This window comes from Cetorhinus maximus, chromosome 1 (assembly GCF_964194155.1).
Source record: "Cetorhinus maximus chromosome 1, sCetMax3.hap1.1, whole genome shotgun sequence".
In the NCBI taxonomy this organism is placed as follows: Eukaryota; Metazoa; Chordata; class Chondrichthyes; order Lamniformes; family Cetorhinidae; genus Cetorhinus; species Cetorhinus maximus.
The window spans coordinates 141,594,248-141,615,735 of NC_135879.1; the positions used below are offsets into that span (position 1 = coordinate 141,594,248).

At 40.7% G+C, this 21,488-nt stretch overlaps 1 protein-coding gene across 12 annotated transcripts in view; it reads right to left on the bottom strand.

Moving 5' to 3' along the window:
- fryl (furry homolog, like) overlaps window positions 1–21,488 on the bottom strand; it is a 594,162-nt gene that overhangs the window by 207,069 nt on the left and 365,605 nt on the right. For all 12 annotated transcript variants that reach the window (XM_078547597.1, XM_078547607.1, XM_078547572.1 and 9 more), the window contains one exon: window positions 12,607–12,731. In XM_078547597.1, the coding sequence (XP_078403723.1) occupies window positions 12,607–12,731 (125 nt within the window). The remainder of the gene's footprint in view (window positions 1–12,606; window positions 12,732–21,488) is intronic.

A 21,488-nucleotide genomic window follows, 5' to 3' on the forward strand; every position in this document is an offset into this window, starting at 1 on the left:
AAAGACCCATTTATGCCTACTCTCTGCTTGTTAGCCAGCCAATCTTCTATCCATACCAATATGTTACCCCCATACCATAAACTTCTATTTTATGCAATAACCTTTGATGTGGCACTTCATCAAATGCCTTCCGGAAATCCAAGTACAGTACATCCACAGGTTCCCCTTTATCCACAGCGCTTGTTACTTCCCCAAAGAACTCCAATAAGTTAGTTAAACATTATTTCCCTTTCACAAAACCATGCTGACTCTGCCTGATTACCTTGAAATTACCCAAGTGTCCTGCTATAGCTTCTCTAATAATAGTTTCTAACATTTCCCCTATGACAGATGTGAAGCTAACTGGCCAGTAGTTTCCTGCTTTCTGTGTCCCTCCCTTTTTAAATAATGGAGTTACATTGGCTATCTTCCAATCTAATCGGACCTTCCCCGAATCTGGGGAATTTTGAAAAATTAAAACCAATGCATCAGCTATCTCACTAGCCACTTCTTTTAAGACCCTAGGATGAAGTCCATCAGGACCCAGGCACTTGTCAGCCTGCAGCTCCAACAATTTACTCAGTACCACTTCTCTGGTAATAGTAATTTTTTGTGAGTTCCTCCCTTCCTTCCATTTCCTGATTTATAGCTGCTCCATCAATGACCTTCCTTCCATAATAAGTTCAGAAGTGGGGATATTTGCTGATGACTGGACAATGTTCAGTACCATTCGTGACTCCTCAGATGTTGAAGCAGTCCATGTCCAAACGCAGCAAGATTTGGACAATATCTAGGCTTGGGCTGACAAGTGGCAAGTAACATTCACGCCACACAAGTGCCAGGCAATGACCATCTCCAACCAGAGAGAATATAACCATCGCCCCTCGGCATTCAATGGCATTACCATTGCTGAAACCCCCACTATCAACAGTGTGATGGAATACTCTCCACATGCCTGGATGAGTGCAGCTCCAACAACACTCAAGAAGCTCGACACCATTCAAAACAAAGCAGCCCGTTTTATTGGCACTCCATCCACAAACATTCACTCCCTCCACCACCAATGTACAGTAGCAGCAGTGTGTACCATCTACAAGTACCATGAAGGTAGAATAATTTTCATAATATTTTTCTGGTTTATGGGGGGTGGTATTGTGTGTGTGTGTGTGTGTGTGTGTGTGAGTGAGTGTGAGTGAGTGTGAGTGAGTGTGTGCGCGCGAGTGAGTGTGTGTGCGAGTGTGAGAGTGAGAGTGTGAGTGAGTGAGAGTGTGAGTGAGTGAGTGAGTGAGAGTGAGTGTGTGTGAGAGAGAGAGATTTAATTATATTTTGTAGCCAAGCAGACTGCAAGTTGAAGTTATCAAAAGAAGTAAGGTGTAGAAGTGTCTTTAATATGCTAATGAGTAAACATGGTTGGGGTCTTAGCATGTAAGGTGTAAAGGGAATTTGCATTTTTAGATAGATGAAGGGGGATTTCAATTTCGAAGAGGTTAATGAGAATACTAGCAACATGAAAAGATTTATTTTATAAGAAAGGTAAAGTTCCATAGTCATATGAAAACAATGGAATTTATATATTAAAAAGGGTGAAACATGTATCAAGGAGAATGAGACTGTGTCAGGGGAAGGAATTGTAAGATCTGATAGAACTGTGTGAAGTCACCTCCAAGAAGCCTCCAATATTTGTGCATTAAGCCTACTGTCCACAGAAACCAAAGCTGGAGAAAGCTGATGCACTGGTTTTAATTTTGAATTCCACTGTCCAAGGTAGTGTGTTAATTTGCTGGATCTGTTTAAAATCTAAAATATCTATTTTCGGACCGTTGCCTTAAAGGGATGTAATTGGGATACAGGTTAATTAGAGATTTTAGAAGTTATTATAGCAGTAATTTGTAGTTCCATGTATGTGCTTGTAATAAGTTTTGCTAATAAATATTTTAATTTTAGTTTTTTAAAAAATCTCAAGTCTTGGTGGATTTATCACTTCTGAATTAAGGGCAAGCATCTCAAAATAAACACAAATTGCAAAACCATTGTGATAGCGCGATCAAGTTTGTCTCGTAGATTTGATTCGCCTAGCGTACATCATTTGCCATATCAAAACATGGGATATTTGAAATTTCTTGACTGGTTTGGAGTTGGTTAAGCTTAAGGTTACGAGTACAAGAAGCACTTTGAATCCAGGAGTTAGCGTGGGGGATTTTTAAAGTGGTGTGACTGCAAAAATGGCTGCATCCATGGCTAAAGCATTTTGGAAGTAGAAGGTATAACTATGATTGGGTTAAAAAGAGCATCTAAGGGTAAGTTAAGAGTTGGCGGATAAGTTGCAGTTGAGGTTACCTGTCGGGGCAAAGAAAGCAGACATAGTTGAAGTGATAGCACAGCATTCGAAGTTGGAAGTGATGCCTGACACCAGAGAGTCACAGCTGGAACTAGAGAGGCTTCAGTTACAAATGAAGGAGCTTGAATTTGAACAAGCAATGGAAATGAAAAAAAACTTGAACTAGAGGCAGCAGAAAAAGAAATAGTATTCCGAAAGGAAATGGAATTGAGAAAACTTGATCTCCAAAGGGAACAGTTAGCAATGGAGGCAGGGTGAAGGAAAGAGACAGAGAGCACGAACTTAGAAAGCTGGAATTTAAAAAAAAGACCTCAGATGCTGAGGTAGGGTCTGATGATGAAAAAAACCTTTAACCTAAAACCCAGTGGGGAGCTGTTTAAGTTTGTGTAAACTCTTCCAAAGTTTGAAGAAAGAGATGTAGAGGCATTCTTTATTTCATTTGAAAAGATAGCTAAACAGATGAAATGGCCACAAGAAAACTGGACATTACTGTTACAGTCTAGGTTAGTGGGTAGCACTCATGAGGTTTATGATTCACTGTCAGGAGAAATGTTGGTGGATTATGATGTGGTAAAAAAAGGCTATTCTGAGTGCATATAAATTGGTTCCTGAGGCATACAGTCAGTATTTTGGAATGCAAGGAAACAGCCCGGGCAACTTATATTGAGTTTGAGAAAGTAAAACAAAGTAATTTTGACTGGTGGATTAAAGGTAAAGACAACATATGCAGCTCTTAGAGAAGTAATTATTTTGGAATAATTTTGAGATTCAATTCCTTCAGTTGTGAGGACTTATGTGGAGGAACAGAGAGTTAAGACGGTAAGGCAAACAGCAGAGATAACTGATGATTATGAGTTAGTTCATGGACCTCAGCCTTTTTTTGGTCACCCTTTTAAATCAGAGAAAGATGGAAAGTAGGAAGGTGAAAGGAAGGTAGGTAATCAGGGAAGAGAAGGAATAGGTGGATATTCCCATGAGGTTTTTTCTCACACTAAAAAGGAATATGTTGAGGGTAGAAGTGACACTCAAAAATTGAGGTGTTTTCATTGCAATAAATTTGGGCACACAAAGAAATTACAGGGAAAATATGTTGGAATTATTGGGATGCAGAAAAGTTCTGGAAGTGGATTCTAAGGTTCAGGCACAGGAAAAACCTGTGGTTTGTGTACAGGTAAAGCAGGAAGAATCAGTGATAGGTAAAGTGGGAATGTGTTCACAATTTACCCAAGGGAGTTCTGAGGAGCAAGTTGCAGAAATGTTTAATGATTTTGTATGTGAAGGGGAAGTCTGTCCATGTCTACAGGGTGGAGTAGGTAAAGATTTTAAAATTTTAAGAGACACAGGGGCTAGTCAATCCATAATGTTATGGGATAGTGATATTTATTGTGGGTATTGAAGGAACAGATGATAATAAGTGGGGTTTGTGGAGATGCCCATGGGAAGATGGCATAGTGGTATTGTCACTGGACTGGTAATACAGAGACCCAGGGTAATGCTCTGGGGACCTGGGTTCGAATCCCACCATGGCAGATGGTGGAATTTGAATTCGATAAACATCTGGAATTAAAAGTCTAATGACGACTATGAAACCATTGCTGATTGTCGTAAAAACTCACCTGGTTCACTAGTGTCCTTTAGGGAAAGAAATCTGCGTCCTTACCTGGTCTGGCCTACATGTGACTCAAGGCCCACAGCAATGTGGCTGCCTCTTAAATGCCCTCTGAGCAAGGGCAATTATGGAAGGCCAAGCCAGCCACATGCCATGAACAAAAAAAATAATTTAAAAAAGTTCCATTGTGGAAGATGTATTTAAAGAGTGTGAGTGGAAAACAGGTGAGGTGATTGTTGGAGTAATGGAAAAATTGCCCACTTCAGGGGTTTATAATATAGCTGGGTCACAGATGTGGGTAATTCCTGTGGTAGTTGAGCAGCCTGTAGAGGTGTTTTCAACAGAAGTGTTACAGAAAAAGCATCCTGGATTGTTTCCAGATTGTGTGGTAACTAGAAACAGGAAGAAGAGGAAGTTAAAAGGCAGGGAAAAGGTGTTGAAGTTCAATGAGCTGACACTGGGCAGAATTTTGCCCTTGTTGGGTGGGCTCGGCACAGGAAGCCGCCTGCCGCCCGCAATTGGGGCCAGAACACAATTTCATGCTGGTGGGCCAATTAAAATAAAGTATGCCGCAGCACTCAGTGCTGGTGGGGGGGGGGGGGGGGGGGGGGGGGGGGGAAGAGAGAAGCGCGAGCAAGGAACTTTACGCATGTGCACAGGAAAAGCTACCCGAGGCACAGAGCTGCCTTGGGGAGATGAAAAGTTTGAAAAAGGTTTTAAAAATGTTCTAAAACATGCCCCCTCATTTGGCTCTGTCACATGAGCAGGGGCATGTTATAAATGAAATGTAAATTTTTAAATTTTATTTGATGTTGGAAAACTCATCCCGCCCGTGGATGAGGTTTCCTAAAAAGTGCAAAGGCCATTCAGCCTTTTCACCTGCCCACTAACCGTAAGGCTGAATGGGCATCGAAAAATTTAACTCAATGATATTTTTAATGGCTTTACTAGGCCTTTTAATTGTTGGTGCGCATGCTGCCGATTCCTGCGTGCGCCTGTCGACTGAAATATCAGGTGTCTGTGCATTGATGTCGGGATGGTCGCGCGACATCATCGCGTGTCAATTTATGCTTGAGCAGGTCAGGCGTGTGCCTGACCTGCCAAGGAAAAATTCTACCCACTGTCTTTGATAAGATTGCTCAGGAAGAAAGAATGGAAGAGAATGCAGCTGGGGTGTTTAGCTCAAGGCAGTTGGTAGAGTTACAGAAAAAGGATCCACAAATAAAACAGTTACATCAAACAGCTTACTTAGAAACAGGGGCAGAATGTGTTCCAGGATGTTATTATCTTAAGGGCAATGTGTTAATGAGAAAGTGGCGACAGCCTCAGGTTTCAGCAGATGAAGAATGGATGGAAGTGTATCAGATTGTTATACCATCTAGATATAGAAATGACATACTGAGAATAGGTAATGAAATTCCAATGGGGGGGCATTTAGGAATTAGAAAAACACAGGCAAAAATACAAAAACATTTTTCTTGGCCTGGATTGCATAGAGGTGTAGTAAAATTCTGTAGAACATGTCACACATGTCAGGTGATAGTGAAACCACAAGCAGTGATTAAGCTGGCACCTTTCGTTCTAATTCCAGCATCTGAAGAACCTATTGATAGGGTCATGATTGATGGCGTAGGACCCCTCCCTAAGACTAAAAGTGGAAATCGGTATTTGCTGACGATAATAGATGTGTCTACAAGGTTTCCTGAAACAATACCTTTGAAAATTATTACAACAAAAAGAATTATGGAAGAGTTGACTAAATATTTTACAAGATATGGTTTACCAAAAGAAATACGAGGTCAGGGTTAAAATTTCATGTCACAGCTATTTAAGGAAGTAATAGACTGTTTTATCCTCAAACTGTTCAAGTCAACAGTTTACCAACCTGAATCACAAGGGGTTTTGGAAAGATGGCATCAAACTTTAAAAACAATGATGAGGGCGTATAGTCAGGACTATCCATGGGATTGGGATGGGGGAATTCCACTCTTGTTATTTGCAATTAAGGATGCTTCTAATGCATCGACTGGATTTAGTCCTTTTGAATTAGTCTATGGTCCTGAGGTAAGGGGGGCCACTGAAATTGATTTATGAGAAATTGCTGGGTAAAAATTCAGAAACTACTCTCCTGGATTATGTATCAAGCTTCAGAGAAAGTTTGGACAGAGTATGTGATTTAGCTAGGGAACATTTAAAGATACCACAGCAAGTGATGAAAGTGAAGGAAGACAGGAAAGCTACAGCTCATGGTTTTGTTGCTGGGGAAAAAGTGTTAGTTTTGTTACAAGTATTGGGTGACTCATTTTGTTACCAGTATTGGGCGACTTGTTAAACGCAAGGTTGAGTGGGCCTTACAAGATTGACAAGAAATTCAGTGAAGTCAATTATTTAATAAGTATTCCATACAGAAGAAAGCAGAGGGTGTGTCATGTAAATATGTTTAAAAACTACTTTGACAGGGAAAAGGACCAAAAGGAGGTATTAGTTGTGGTAGGTAAGGAGAAAGGAGGTAGAAATGCAGGATTTTGAAATTGATTTTCCTCCAACCAAATTGGATAATGAGGAGGTACTAAAAAATTTAATTGTAATATTGAGTTACCTTCCAGACAAGTGTCAAAGTGATTTGGAGAAGCTATTGCAATCGCACAATGCAATTGTGGGAATAAGCTGGGGAGGACAGATTTAGCTACACATGATGTGAGTGTAGAAGGTTCATCTTCAAAAAGCCAACATTCTTATAGATTAAATACAGCAAATTTATCACAAGTACAAAAAGAAATGGAATTTGTGCTTCAAAATCACATAATTGAGTCTAGTTGCAGTAACTGGAGTTCGCCTATTGTGATGGTACCGAAACCTGATGGAACCCAAAGGCTGAGTGTGGACAATCTAAAGGTGAACGCAGTGACAAAAGTGGATTCATATCCTATACCATGGTTGGAAGATTGCACTTGCTGAGAGGATATTGGCAAGTACTATTATAGGACAGAGCAAAGGAGATATCGGCTTTTGTGATGCCAGATGGACTGTATCAGCTGAAAGTCATGCCATTTTGGAATGAGAAATGCACCAGCAATATTTCAAAGACTAACAAACAAAGTAATTGCAGGACTGAGCAATTGTGCTGTTTATACGGACGACTTGATAGTTTTCAGTCAAAAGTAGGAGGAACATTTACAACATCTGGAAGAATTATTTAGTCAACTACAAGAAGCTAATTTGGTGATGAACTTGGCTAAAATCGTATTTACAAAAGCGCAAGCTACATATCTAGGCCATAGCAGTGGACATAGTTAGGTGCCTCTGAGAGATGTGAAATTCAAAGCTATCGTGGATTTCCTCGTGCCCAGAACAAAACGAGAAGTTTTGAGATTTCTGGGCATGAGTGGGTTTTATCGGAAATTTGTACCAAATTTTTGCAGTGTGGTTGCTCCACTGACTGAACTATTAAACAAGAACAAGAAGTTTCAATGGACACAGGAGTGTCAGAATGCATTAGACAGTTTGAAAACTGTATTGACTATGACACCAGTTTTGGCAGTACCCAATTCTGCCAAGCAATTTAAGTTGGTCATTGATGCAAGGGATACAGGCATTGGGGCTGTACTGTTGCAAGAAAATGAAACTGGAATTGAGAAACCGATAGGGTATTTTTCATGGAAAATGAATGTACAACAGAGAAGATATTCAACAGCCGAAAAGGAGACTCTGGTTCTGGTTGTTGGAATTGCAGCATTTTGAGGTTAACTTTGCAAACAATTTGTCAGAAACAGTCGTTTATACAGACCACAGTCCTTTAAAATTTCTGGATAGATTTCGAAACCGAAGTGCAAGGCTATTCAGATGGAGTTTATTACTACAACTATTTGATCTACAGATTATATCCATGTGGCTAGATGAGAAAATTTAATTGCAGATGCACTGTCGAGAGTTTAAAGCTCAAGGAGAAATTGGACATTTAAAACATGGACAATGGACTGGACACTGGACTGAAATGACTTCTGTTGATACCAAGATTTTTATATATATTATGTTAATGCATACATCTGGTAATGTAATAGTGTGAGTACATAGATAAATATAGCAGGTAACGTAAGATGGGTTAAGAAAATGAAGCCATGTTTTAAAATTATGATGCTTCATTTATCGATACAGAGGGAGGTGTCATGAAGGTATAATAATTTTCATAATATTTTTATGGTTTATTGTAAAGTAGGTTTATGGAGGGGTTGTGTTGTTCTGTGTATGATTTAATTACATTTAGTAGCCAAGCAGGCTGCAAAGTGAAGTTATCAATAGTAGTAAGGTGTAGAAACAAAAACAGAAAATGCTGGAAAAACTCAGCAAGTCTGACAGCAATTGTGGAGAGAAAAACAAAGTTAACATTTTGAGTTTGTATGACTTCTTCAGAGCTAAAGAGAAGTAAAAATGTGATCAAATTTATACTGTTTAAGGGGGGTGGAGCAGGTGAAGCTGGATAGAAGGGCAGCAATGGGAGAGGGCAAAGGAGAGATTGACAAAGACGTAATGAACAAAAGGACAAATGGAGTGTTAATGGTAGTGGTAAGGGCTAAAGGAGTTGCAGATAGTGGCATTAAGGTAAGAAAGCAGAATGTGATAATAGCAGGACAAGGGTAAGCACTCTGAAAAGAACAACATGAACAAGTGGTAGATGGCCCTTGTGAGAGGGTGGTAGGGTAGAGGGAAGATGCAGTGGTGGGGAAAAAAGATCGAAAATAGGATAAAAGGTGGGATGAAACAATGAATAAATGAATAAAAATGAAAATAAATAAAATAAGTGGATAAAAAATATTGGAAAAAGGGGTAAAAGGGGTGAGGATAGAGGAGAGAGTTCATGGTCTGAAGTTATTGAACTCAATGTTAAGTCCAGAAGGCTGTAAAGTCCCTAATCGGAATATGAGGTGCTGTTCTTCCAGTTTGCGTTGGGCTTCACTGGAACGTTGCAGCAAGCCAAGGATGGACATGTGGGAATGAGAACAAGATGGTCTGTTGAAATGGCAAGTGACAGGAAGGTCTGGGTCATACTTGCAGACAGACCGAAGGTGTTCCGCAAAGCGGTCACTCAGTCTGCGTTTGATCTCTCCAATGTAGAGGACACCGCACTGGGAGCAGGTTAATGAGAATATTAGCAACATGAAAAGATTTACATTATAAGAAACGTAAAGTTCTAAAGACATAAGAAACAATGGAATTTACATATTAAAAAGGGTGAAACATATATTAAGGAAAATGAGGCTGTGTCAGAGGAAGGCAATGTAAGATCAAGAGTGTGAAGTCGCCTCCAAGAAGTATTTGTGCATTAAGCCTGCTGTCTACAGAAACCAAAGCTGGAAAAAGACACTTTGAATTCCACTGCCCAGGGTATTATGTTAATTTTCTGGATCCATTTAAAATCTAAACTATGTATTTTTGGACCGTTGTCTTTAAAGGGGGTGTAACTGGGAGTCAGGTTAACAGGAATTTTAGAAGTTGTTTTAGCAGTAATTTGTAGTTATATGTATGTACTTGATATCTTCTCTATTGTTAATAAATATTTTAACGTTAGTTTTTTTAAAATGTCTGAAGTCTTGGTGGACTTATCACTTCTGAATTCAGGGTACACACCCTCGAAATAAATACAAATTGCAAAACCATTGTGATGGCACGGTCAAGTTTCCCTCATGGATTTGATCCTCCCAGCACACATCTGCCCCGTCATAACAATAAGATGCACTGCAGAAACTCACCACGCCTCCTTAGGCAACACCACGGCCTCTCCCATCTAGAAGGACAAGGGCAGCAGATACATGGGAACATCACCAACTGCAAGTTTCCCTCCAAGCCACTCACCATCCTGGCTTGGAAATATTTCGCTGTTCCTTCACTGTCGCTGGGTCAAAATCCTGGAACTCCCTCTCTAACCGCACAGTAGTGTACCTACACCACATGGACTGCAGCAGTTCAAGGAGGCAGCTCACCACCACCTTCTCAAGGGCAATTAGGGATGGGCCACAAATGCTGGCCTAGCCAGCAATGCTCATATCCCAAATAAAAAAAGTTGAGTGGCTTGCTAGGCCATTTAGGAATCAACCACATTACTGTGGATCTGGAGTCAGGTCTAGGCCAGAATAGATAAGGATGGCAGATTTCCTTCCCTAAAGGACATTAGTGAATCAGATGGGTTTTTACAGCAATCAATAGTAGTTTCATGGTCACTATTACTGAGGCTAGCTTTAAATTCTTCAGATTATATTAATTGATTTTAAAATTCCTCAGCTGCTGTGATAAGATATGTCCCAGGGCATTAGCCTGGGCCTCTGGATTACAGGTTCAGTGAGATTACCACTACTCTATCATGTCCCCTTAAATTGACAACAAAGTCTTTGTTCATAGAAACATTACGATGCAGGAAGTGGCCATTCAGCCCATCGTGTCTGCACCGGCCAAAAAGAGAAAAAAGAAACTAGCCGCTCATTTTAATCCCACTTTCCAGCACCTGGTCCATAGCTTTGCAGGTTACAGCACTTCAGATGAAGATTCAGGTACCTTTTAAATGAGTTGAGTGTTTCAGCCTCAACCACCAACTTAGGCAGTGAATTCCAGCTGGTCACCACCCTCTGGGTGAAAAAGCGTTTACCTCATGTCCCCTATAATCCTACCAATCACCTTAAATCTGCACCCCCTAATAATTGACCCCTCAGCTCGGGAAAACAAGTCTTTCTTGTCTACCTTATCTAGGCCCCTCAAAATTTTGTACACCTCAGTTAGATCACCCTTTAGCCTCGTCTCGTCTAAGGAAAACAACCCGAGCCTATCCACTCTTTCCTCATAGCTGCAATTTTCATGCCCTGGCAACATTTTTGTAAATCTCCTCTGTACTCTCTCCAGAGCAATTATGTCCTTCCTGTAATGAGGTGACCAGAAGTGTACACAAAATTCCAGCTGTGCCCTAGCCAGCGTTCTATACAGTTTCATCATTACATTCTTGCTTTTGTATTCAGTGCCTTGCCCAATAAAGGGTAGCAGTCCATATACTTTCTTGACCACCTTGCCCATCTGTCCTGCCACCATCAGGGACCTGTGGTCAGCACCAAGGTCTCTCACTTTCTCAATTCCTCTCAATAACTTTCCGTTTACTGAGTATTCCCTTGCTTTGTTTGCCCTCCCCAAACGCATTGCCTCATGCTTTCTGGATTGAATTCCATTTGCCACTTCTCCACCCATTCAACCAAACCATTGATATCATTCGGGAGTCGACAGCTACCCTCTTCACTATCAACTACACGGCCAATTTTTGTGTCATCTGCAAATTTCCCAACTATACCTTCCACATTTAAATCTAAATTATTAATATATGCAACAGACAGCAAGGTCCCCAATACTGAGCCCTGAGGAACACCACTGGAAACTTTTTTCCATTCACAAAAACATCCATCAATCATTACCCTTTGTTTCCTGTCACTGAGCCAATTTTGGATCTCCCACTTTCCCTTGTATCCCATGACATCACACTTGCCTGACCAGTCTGCCATGTAGGATCTTGTCAAATGACTCCTGAAATCTATATAGACAACATCCACGGTACTGCCCTCATCAATCCTCCTTGTTGCTTCCTCAAAAAATGCTATTAAGTTAGTAAGACATGATCTTCCTCTAACAAAACCATGTTGACTATCCCTAATCAATCCAGGCCTTTCTAGACAGTTTATCCTGTGTCTCAGAATTGTTTCCAATAATTTGCCCATCCGGCCTATAATGTTCTGGCCTATCCCTCGCATCCTTTTTAAATAATGGTACAACGTTTGCAGGCCTCAAATCCTCTGGTACTCACCTTTATTAACTGAGGGTTGGAAAATGATCCTCAGAGCATCCGCTATTTCCTCCCTGGCTTCCTTCAACAACCTTGGATACAATCCATCTGGCCCTGGCGACTTATCCACCTTCATGGATGCCAGTCCCTCCAGTACTTCCTCTCTCACTATGCATATTGTATCTAATATTTCACGCTCCTCTAACTAGAATGCCTGCATCATCCCTCCCCTTAGAGAAGAGAGAGACAAAGTACTCATTGAGAACCCTGCCCACACCTTCTGCATCAATCCACAAGTTAGCATGTACATCTCTGATAGGCCCTACCTTTTCCTTAGTTATTCTCTTGGTCTTAATGTACTGGTAAAACATTTTAGGATTTTCTTTGATTTTACCTGTCAATACTTTTTCAGATCCTCTCTTTGCTTTCCTAATTTCCATTTTTACTTCAACCCTGTACTTTCTATACTCCTCGAGGCTTTCTATGTAAAGAAAATGCATAGCTGTCAGATGAAGTTTACTTTTGGTGACAGAATTGTTATATGAATTTTTCTCAATCCAGCTTGTAAACTGAGCTCAACCCTTTACTCTAGTTTTTGAATCATAGAACCACCAGGCAGATGTTGTGATTCAGAGCACAAAGTAATGGCATTTCTTCCTGGATCACAAACAGCTGGAGATAGTGGATAATTGTACCCAGCTGACTTTTGAACTAGCTCCCAAAAATTATGGACATTTGGGTAACCCTAGAGTAAACATGCTGCTCTTTAAATATCTTGAAAGAGAAACCAAATTAAATGTATCTTAATGTGCTTTGCTGCTGCTGACAAAGAATAAGTAGTGTGAAACTTGTGCAATGAAATGCTCTTACCTAAATGCTACAGGATTGGTCCTGCCAAGCCCCAGCACCAAAGATTCTGTAATTTCCATGCTCTCAGAGCGCATCATTGGAACTATAAACTTGAATAATGAGGACGGGGATGGAATGCCAATTATCTGAAATTACAAAGTAATTAATCACAAATTATTCATGTTAGCACAAAGTTCATATCTTTAGAATTTCATGTTACCTATTCTACTAGTTACTACTGGAAATGTCAAATTGACTCAGTTGGTCGCACTCTTGTTTGAGTCAGAAGATTGTGGGTTCAAACTTCACTATAGTCATGACCTCAAGTAAGTAGTTTAGTTTATGGAGTGCTGTATTGTTGAAGGTACCATCTTTTGGATGAGATGTTAAACTAAGGCCCCAAATACCTGCTCAAGTGAGCATAAAGGAACACATGGACATAGATAGATGAGCATTGCTTTTTCCTGGCGTTCTGGCTTACATTCATCACCTACACCCCACCACCCCCTCAGCCAATACAGATTTGCTCATTCCAGGATCTTCTTGTGTCTAAATAAGCTACCATGTTTCAAAAAATAATTCTGGATAAGGAAGGGAATTGTCGATTTTGATTCAGCTTTCAGAAGGAACACAGACTGCCAAAATCAGTTATTTTCAATTAATTAGAGGCCTTTTGCTGGCACTAATCCACACAGAAGACTATACCATATGATGATCATTCTTTGTTTGAAGATTGTCTTGCTAGCCATCTAAATTTACCTCAAACTATTGTGAACCTGTGGTCCCTTGTCCTATTCTCAGTTTGATTCTGGATATATCTGTTCATTCTCTTCGTTACTTTACATAACAGTGGCTGCACTTTAAAAAGTGACTCAATTGTTGAAAAGCACTTTGGCAAGTTCTTATTTGTCTATATTTGTGATCCAGTGGGTCTATGTGGTAGTCAGCAAGTCTTCTGTCTGCAAAATCCCATTCATAACATTCATACAAACCTTACACATTTCTCCTAACACTAGATTCAAATGATTCAAAGTAGAATTTCAATCTAAATATGAAATTGAAGTTGAAGCAAATGTTCGTCCCCGCATTGTTTATTGCAAATTTTAATGCCTTTTCTATCCACTTCCATTACCATTTTTAGTTCAAGGAGTAAGAAAGTAATCTGCTGACATCAAATACATCAGGCCTAAGCAAGCTACAGCTCAAACAGTTCTTCTGCCCTAACTTGCTGGAAGTGAGACTCGATAATTGTGCAATAAGGTCAACAAGTCATCTGAAATCTTAGTGAAGGGCAGGACCAACAACGTATCTCCTTGAGAAATGGAATTGAGAAAGAAAACGAAGAACAATGGAGAAGGAAATAGGATAAATTAGAGTCAAATCAGGTACAAAAAGAGAAATAAAGAAAGATTTGATTAACAGAAAAAAAACAGCAGCATGTCTATCAGCAACACCGTGTCGGCAAATACGTGAAAATGGGGCAAGGCTTACGGCAGACAGCAAATCAAAGATTCTTTACTCAGCAAACAGTAATAACAAAAATGAAAACAGAAAATGCTGGAAAAGCTCAGCAGGTCTGGCAGCATCAGTGGAGAGAGAAACAGAGTTACCGTTTTAAGTCTGGCCTTTTCTAGCATTTTCTCTTTTTATTTCAGATTTCTAGCATCTGCAGTATTTTGCTTTTAGGAATAACAAAACTATGGTTACAACAGTTTACTTAAAAAGAATCTTTACAGCTGCCGCAAACGAAACTCAACAACTTCTCCCAATAAAAGTAGCAATTTCTCCAGCAAAATTCAGTGTGTGGAAGATAGTTACATAAAACGAACAAGTGAAAAGGGCACTCAGTAGAGCACGTGCCTCTGCCAAGTTGACTTCACATTATTACAGTTAGGCACCTTTTCCTTGAGGTGTTTCCCTGCCTGATGAATGCTTTGTAACTGCAAAGCTGAAAACAGAAATCTATTTATTTCAGAGTTTCCATCTCACTGAGGAGGCTTCAGGCCAATCCATATCCAACAACCTGCCCTGAAAACTCTGCTCAGATTGTGACAGCTGTGACAAATTCCACCACAGCAGTTGAGAGAATCCACAACATTCTAAAACAATCAACATTCCAAACAAAATAACCCACAACATTCTAAACATAAGTCAACTCGCCCTGTCTCCCAGTGTTAACAAATCCTTTAAAAAGCTCCAGGATCCGGATCTGCATCTCAGCCAAAAACTAATCAGTTCTTACTTGGGCCATACCCTGTGTACCAAGTTTCATTGAAGTCCATTAGATACAAAGGCATATTGTTTGCAGACTAACAGGAGTGAAAACATTACCTCCATCCACCTACAGTGGTGGAGGTAATTATGTGTGTAGAATCAATCCCAGTCACAGAGCCTTACAGGCTCTCAATGCGATTGGCGGGAGAATTACCTAATCATCTGCATTTTGGCTGGGAACAGTGCTTCACTGTATGCAGCCATCAATTATGAGCCCTAATTTTCTGCAGTGAGTTTACAGAGAAGTACAAGAATTACAGAGTATCTATAATGGGGAACTTTAATTATTGAATATAGACAGGGCTAGTGGTAGTGCAAAGGGCAGAGAGGGGCAACAGTTCCTAGGGTATGTTCAGGAAAATTTTCTACAGCATATGTTTCTCTTGTCTGAGAAAGGAAGCACTGCTTGACCTGGTTCTTAGGAATGAGGTGGGCCAAGTGGATCAGATATCATTAGAGGAACATTTAAGGGACAGTGATCATTGCATCATAAGGTTGAGGATGACAATGGAAAGGACAAAGAACAATCTAGAGTAAGAATAATTAACTGGGGGAAGGCTAATTTCAATGGGGTAAGAATGGTTCTGGGTCAGATATATTTAAATCAAAGGTTGGCAGGCAAAACAGGAAGTGAACAATGGCTACCATTGAAGAGGAGATAGTTCACGCATAGTCAAGGTATGTTCCCACTAAGGGGAAAGGTGGGGTGAACAAATCCAGAGCTCCCTGGATGATGAAAGATAGAGATTAAGAAGAAGAAAAAGTGTACTTATGGCAGATGTCAGGTGAATATACAACCGAAAACCAGGCTGAATATAGAAGGTTCAGAGGGGAAGTGGAGAAGCAAATAAGAAATGCAAAGAGAGTATGAAAAGAGTCTTGCAGCTAACATAAAAGGGAATCCAAAAGTCTTCCATAGGCATATAAATTGCAAAAGGGTATAAAAGCAGGAGTGGGGACAATGAGGGGCCAAAAGGAGATTTAGGTATGGAGGCAAGAGACATTGTATCTGTCTTTACCAAGGAAGATGCTACCCAGGTGGTGGTGAAAGAGGAGGCAACTTGAAGGGTTTAAAAATGATAAGGAGATGCTATTGGATAGGCTGTCTATGCCTTAAGTTGATAAAGCACCAGGATTGGATAAGATGCATCCAGGGATACTTAGGGAAGTGAGAGTGGAAATCATGGAGGCACTGGCCATAATTTTCCAGTCTTCTTTAGACCCGGGGTGGACCCAAAGGCAGTGAAGGAACAGCAACATTGTTCCAGGTCAGGATGGTGAGTGGCTTGGAGGGGAACATGCAGGTGGTGATATTCCTATGCATCTGCTGCCCTTGTCCTTCTAGGTGGTGGAGGCAGAGGGTTTGGAAGGTGCTGTTGAAGCAGCCTTGGTGAGTTGCTGCACCGCATCTTGTAGATGGTACACACTGCTGCCACTATGCATCAGTGTTGGAGGGAGTAGATGTTGAAGGTGACAGATGGGGTGTCAATCAAGTGGGCTGCTTTGTCCTGGATGGTGTTGAGCTTCTTGAGTGTTGTTGGTTTCGCATTCATCCAGGCTGGTGGAGAATATTCCATCGTACTCATAACTTGTGCATTGTAGATGGTGGACAGGCTTTGGGGAGTCAGGAGATGAGTTACTCTCTCTGCAGAATTCCCAGCCTCTTACCCAGCCACAGTATTTATATGGCTGGTCCAGTTTAGTTTCTGGTCAATGGTGACCCCCAGGATGTTGATAGTGAGGTATTCAGCGATCATAATGCCATTGAATGCCAAGAGTAGTGGTTGGATTCTCTCTTGTTGGAGATCATGGTCTGGCACTTGTGTGGCGCAAATGCTATTTGCCACTTCTCAGCCTAGGACTGAACATTATCCAGGTCTTGCTGCAAATGGATACGGACAGCTTAATATCTGAGTCGTCATGAATGATGCTGAACATTGTGCAATCATCAGCGAACATCCCCATTTCTGCCTTATAATGGAGAGGAGGTCATTGATGAAGCAGCTGAAGAAGATTTGGCCTAGGACAATGCCATGGGATACTCATGCAGTGATGTTGTGGGACTGAGATGATTGATTTCCAACAACCACACCTATCTTCCCTTGTACTGGATATGACTCCAGCCAGTGGAGAGTTTTCCCTGATTCCCACCGACTCCAGTTTCACTTGGGCACCTTGATGTCATACTCGGTCAAATGCTGCCTTGATGTCAAGGGCAGTCATTCTTACCTCACCTCTGAGTGAGAGGAAACAGAGTAGTGGTTAATGGATGCCTTTCATACTCAAAGAAGGTATATAATGGAGTTCTACAGGGGTCGGCTATAAGACCCTTGCTCTTCCTGATATATATTAATGACCTAGATCTTGGCATACAGCACACAATTTTAAAATTTGCAGATGATACGAAACTTGGAAGCATTGAGAACAATAAGGAGGATAGTGCAGAACTTCAAAAGTCCATAGACAGGTTGGTGGATTAAATGGGCAGGTGGCAGATCAAGTTCAATGTAGAGAAGTGTGAAATGATTCATTCTGGGAGGAAGAATACAGAGAGACAATATAAAATGAAGAGTCCAATTCTAAAGGGGTTGCAGGGGCAGAGGGACCTGGCTGCTTATGGGCATTAGTCATTGAAGGTGGCAGAACAGGTTGAGAGAACAGTTAATAAAGCATACAGAATCCCAGGATTTATTAATAGGGCCATGGAGAACAAAAGCAAGGGAGTCATGTTAAACCTGTATAAAACGCTGGTTCAGCCTCAACTGATGTATTGTGTCCAGTTCTGGGCTCCATGCTTTAGAAAATATGTGAAGGCATTAGAGAGTGCCTAGAAAGAGTTCACTTCTCATGCCTAGGCAGGCACCTCGCTCAAAAGGCTACCATTGATGAGGAGATCAAACACTGGATCAGCTGTGCCAGCACAGTCTTCTACAAATTATGGCAATGAGTATTTGACAACAAAGGCCTCCTAAATCAATAAAAGTCCTAGTAGCTGTCATCAACACACGCCTGTATTGCAGTGAGACTTGGAACAGTGTATAGTGACATAAGAGCACGAGAGAAATTCCATCAGCAATGCTTCCACCATATCCTCTAGATTCAATGGGAGGACTGTCCAAAAAACCCTAATGTCCTTCTCGAAGACCATAAGACGTAGGAGCAGAAGTAGGACATTCAGCCCATCGAGTCTGCTCCGCCATTCAATGAGATCATGGCTGATCTGATAATCCTCCACTCCACCTTCCTGCCTTTTCCCCATAACCCTCGATTCCCTTATTGATTAAAAATCTGTCTATCTCTGCCCTGAGTATACTTAACCCAGCCTCTAAAGAATTTCACAGATTGACTACCCTCAGAGAAGAAATTCCTCCTCGTCTCTGTTTTAAATGGGCACCCCCTTACTCTGAGATTATGCCCTCTGGTCCTAGACTCTCCCACAAGGGGGATACATCGTCTCTGCATCTACCCTGTCAAGCCCCCTAAGAGTCTTATATGTTTCAATAAGGTCACCTCTCATTCTTCTAAACTTCAATGAGAACAGGACTAACCTACTCAACCTCTCCTCATAAGAAAATCCCTCCATCCCCAGGACCAACCTAGTGAACCTTCTCTGGACTGCCTCCAATGCCAGGATATCTTTCCTTAGATAAGGGGACCAAAACTGTTCACAGTCTTCTAGGTGTGGTCTAACTAGTACCTTGTATAGTCTTAGCAAGACTTCCCTATTCTTATACTCCATTCCTTTTGAAATAAAGGCCAACATTCCATTTGCCTTCCCTATTACCTGAACTTGTATGCTAGCTTTTTGGGATTCATGCACAAAGATCCCCAAATCCCTCTGTGCTGCAGCTTTCTTCAGTTTTTCTCCATTTAAGTAATATTCAGCTCCTCTATTCTTCCTGCCAAAGAACACAACCTCACATTTTCCCACATTATATTCCATTTGCCACGTTTTTGCCTACTCACCTAACCTGTCTATGTCCCTCTGTAGACTCTTTGTGTTACCTTCACCACTTGCCTTCCCACCTATTTTTGCATCATCTGCAAACTTGGCAATAGTACATTCATTTCCCTCATCCAAGTAATTAATATATATTGTAAATAATTGTGGCCCCAGCACTGATCCCTGTGGCACTCCACTAGTTACAGGTTGCCATCCTGAAAATAACCCCCCACCATCCCAACTCTCTGTCTTCTATTAGCTAGCCAGTCCCCTATCCATGCTAATATACTACCCCCAACACCATGGGCTCTTATCTTATTAAGTAGCCTTATGTGTGGTACCTTATCGAACGCCTTTTGGAAATCCAAATACATTACTTCTACTGGTTCCAGTTTATCTATCCTGCTTGTTACCTCCTCAAAGAATTCTAATAAATTTATCAGGCATGATTTCCCCTTCATGAAGCCATGCTGACTCTGCAAGATTATACTATGCATTTCTAAATGCTCTGCTATTGCATCCTTTATAATAGACACCAACATTTTCCCAATGACATATGTTAAGCTAACTGGCCTATAGTTACCTGTTTTTTGTATCCCCCCCTTTTTGAATAAGGGTGTTACATTGGCAGTTTCTACAATCATTCAGACAAAACCCTGGCAAAATCCTCAATGGACTGGACACTGTCTGGATGGCCAAAAAGCATCTCACCCACCAGGTCCTGTTTTCTCAACTCTCACATGGCCAACATTCCAGGACTGCTTGAAAGACATTCTGAAGCTCTCCTTGAAGCGTGGCAACATTGACATTAATGCCTCAGAGGAGCTTGCTATCAATCATTCAAAATAGCGACAACTTGCCCATCAAGCAGCATCATGCTTTGTGTCACATCTTAATGAGGCAGAACAGGGGCACAGTAATAAAGAAAAAGCAGCAAATCCTGCATTTCAGATCCCATTACTTGGTGGAACATCCTGCATGTTCCAAAGATCTGTGGGACAAGAATTAGCCTGTTCAGTAACATGAAGACCCAAGGTAGAAACTTGTGATCCTGAATAAGAAGCATCCTCGAATCATGGGATGGCAGCTGAACTTCTACATCAACTCCACTGTCCTGGACAATTCTCATATTCTCCATTCCCTTAGTGCTCAAAAATCAATTGATCTGTTTCGAATATGCACATCAAGCAGACTGAGTGCAATGAGTATCCATAGCTCTCTGGCTTAGAGAATTCCAAAGATCCACAACCTTCTGAGTGAAAAAATCTTTCATTGTAGTATTGTCATGAGGCTATTAATGTATATATTTTGGAAAATATTTTTGTTTTAAATTAGAGATTTAGTCTGTGGGTATGTCTTAATTGGATTAAAACCAGCTAGTCTGGGTGCTTTGATGTACTAGTTTGAGATGTAAACAGGGAGATAACGTGCATCTGCATTTTTTGAATAGAGCGTTCAAGAAGTGGGGTGAAAACTTGACGACTTTCTAACAGATACCAAGCCATATGTTTATATTACTAATAAAATTGGTAAAAGGTAAAGTTCAAAGAAACTGTTGATACAATGAGAATTTGAATTCAGTCAGTGGTGGTAGGTATAACTTTAGTAGTTTTCGGGTGTGCAGGCAGAGGCAATGTAAGGTCAAAAGGCAGCTGCAAGCCTCCAACTGGCTCCACAGTGAAAAGAATCTCATTTTGAATTCGTAAGGTGAAAATGCTTTGCCTGGTGTTTTGGTTAAGTCTATGGGTTGCTGTTGCCTTAATGGAGATTAGTTTGGGAATTTGTTAAAAGTTATGATAGTTGTAATTTGTAGCCATGTGTACATATATTTTAACCTGTGTAAATTAATAAAATATTTCAATTAGTTAATGTAAAGCCTCGAGAACGAGTAGTCTGATTCCTAAGTTTAGAGTCGCATCTCAACAGGACACTTCAAATTATTGATTATGACAGTTGTTTAAAGTTTCCCTCTAGGATTTTTAAATAACTCCGCTTTATCAACTGCATGGGTCATAACAAGTACTAAAGGCTGGTCCCTTATCCTGAGATTAGGAGTTTGAAGAGTTCACAACCAACAGCTCTAACTGAACACACCCCAATGTGCTTCCTTTGCTAACTCCAGTCCTGACTGGAACTACCTTCCACAAATGTTAATCTCTATGCCCTCCAAGGACTCATTTAAGGAAAATTTGTTGAACTTCTTTTAATTAATGCGGCCATCGACTACATTCATCATGTGCCTTCTGTGAAAATACCCTAGTGGAAGGGAAACCTTACCAACTATCTCTCACTCTGCAGCCAGGAGAAACAGACTCTCAGTATCTGCTCTGTCAAGCCCGCTAAGAATTTTATACATTTCATTGTGAACATCTCTCATTTTTATAGACTCCAGAGAATACAGGCTCACTCTACTCAATCTTTCCTCATAGGACAACCCTCTCATTCCCAAGGAATCAATCTCGTGAATATTCATTGTATCCCTGCTAAGGCAAGTATATCCTTGGTTTCCTTATAAGATTTCCTTAGGTAAGGAGACCAAAACTGTACACAGTGCTCCAGTACTCAACCAGACTGTTATAATTTCAACAATAAGTGTCTTATTTTTGTACTCCAGCCCCCTTGAAATCAAGGCTAAAATACCTTTTACCTTCCTAATTGCTGGCTATATCTTTTTACTTATTCATTC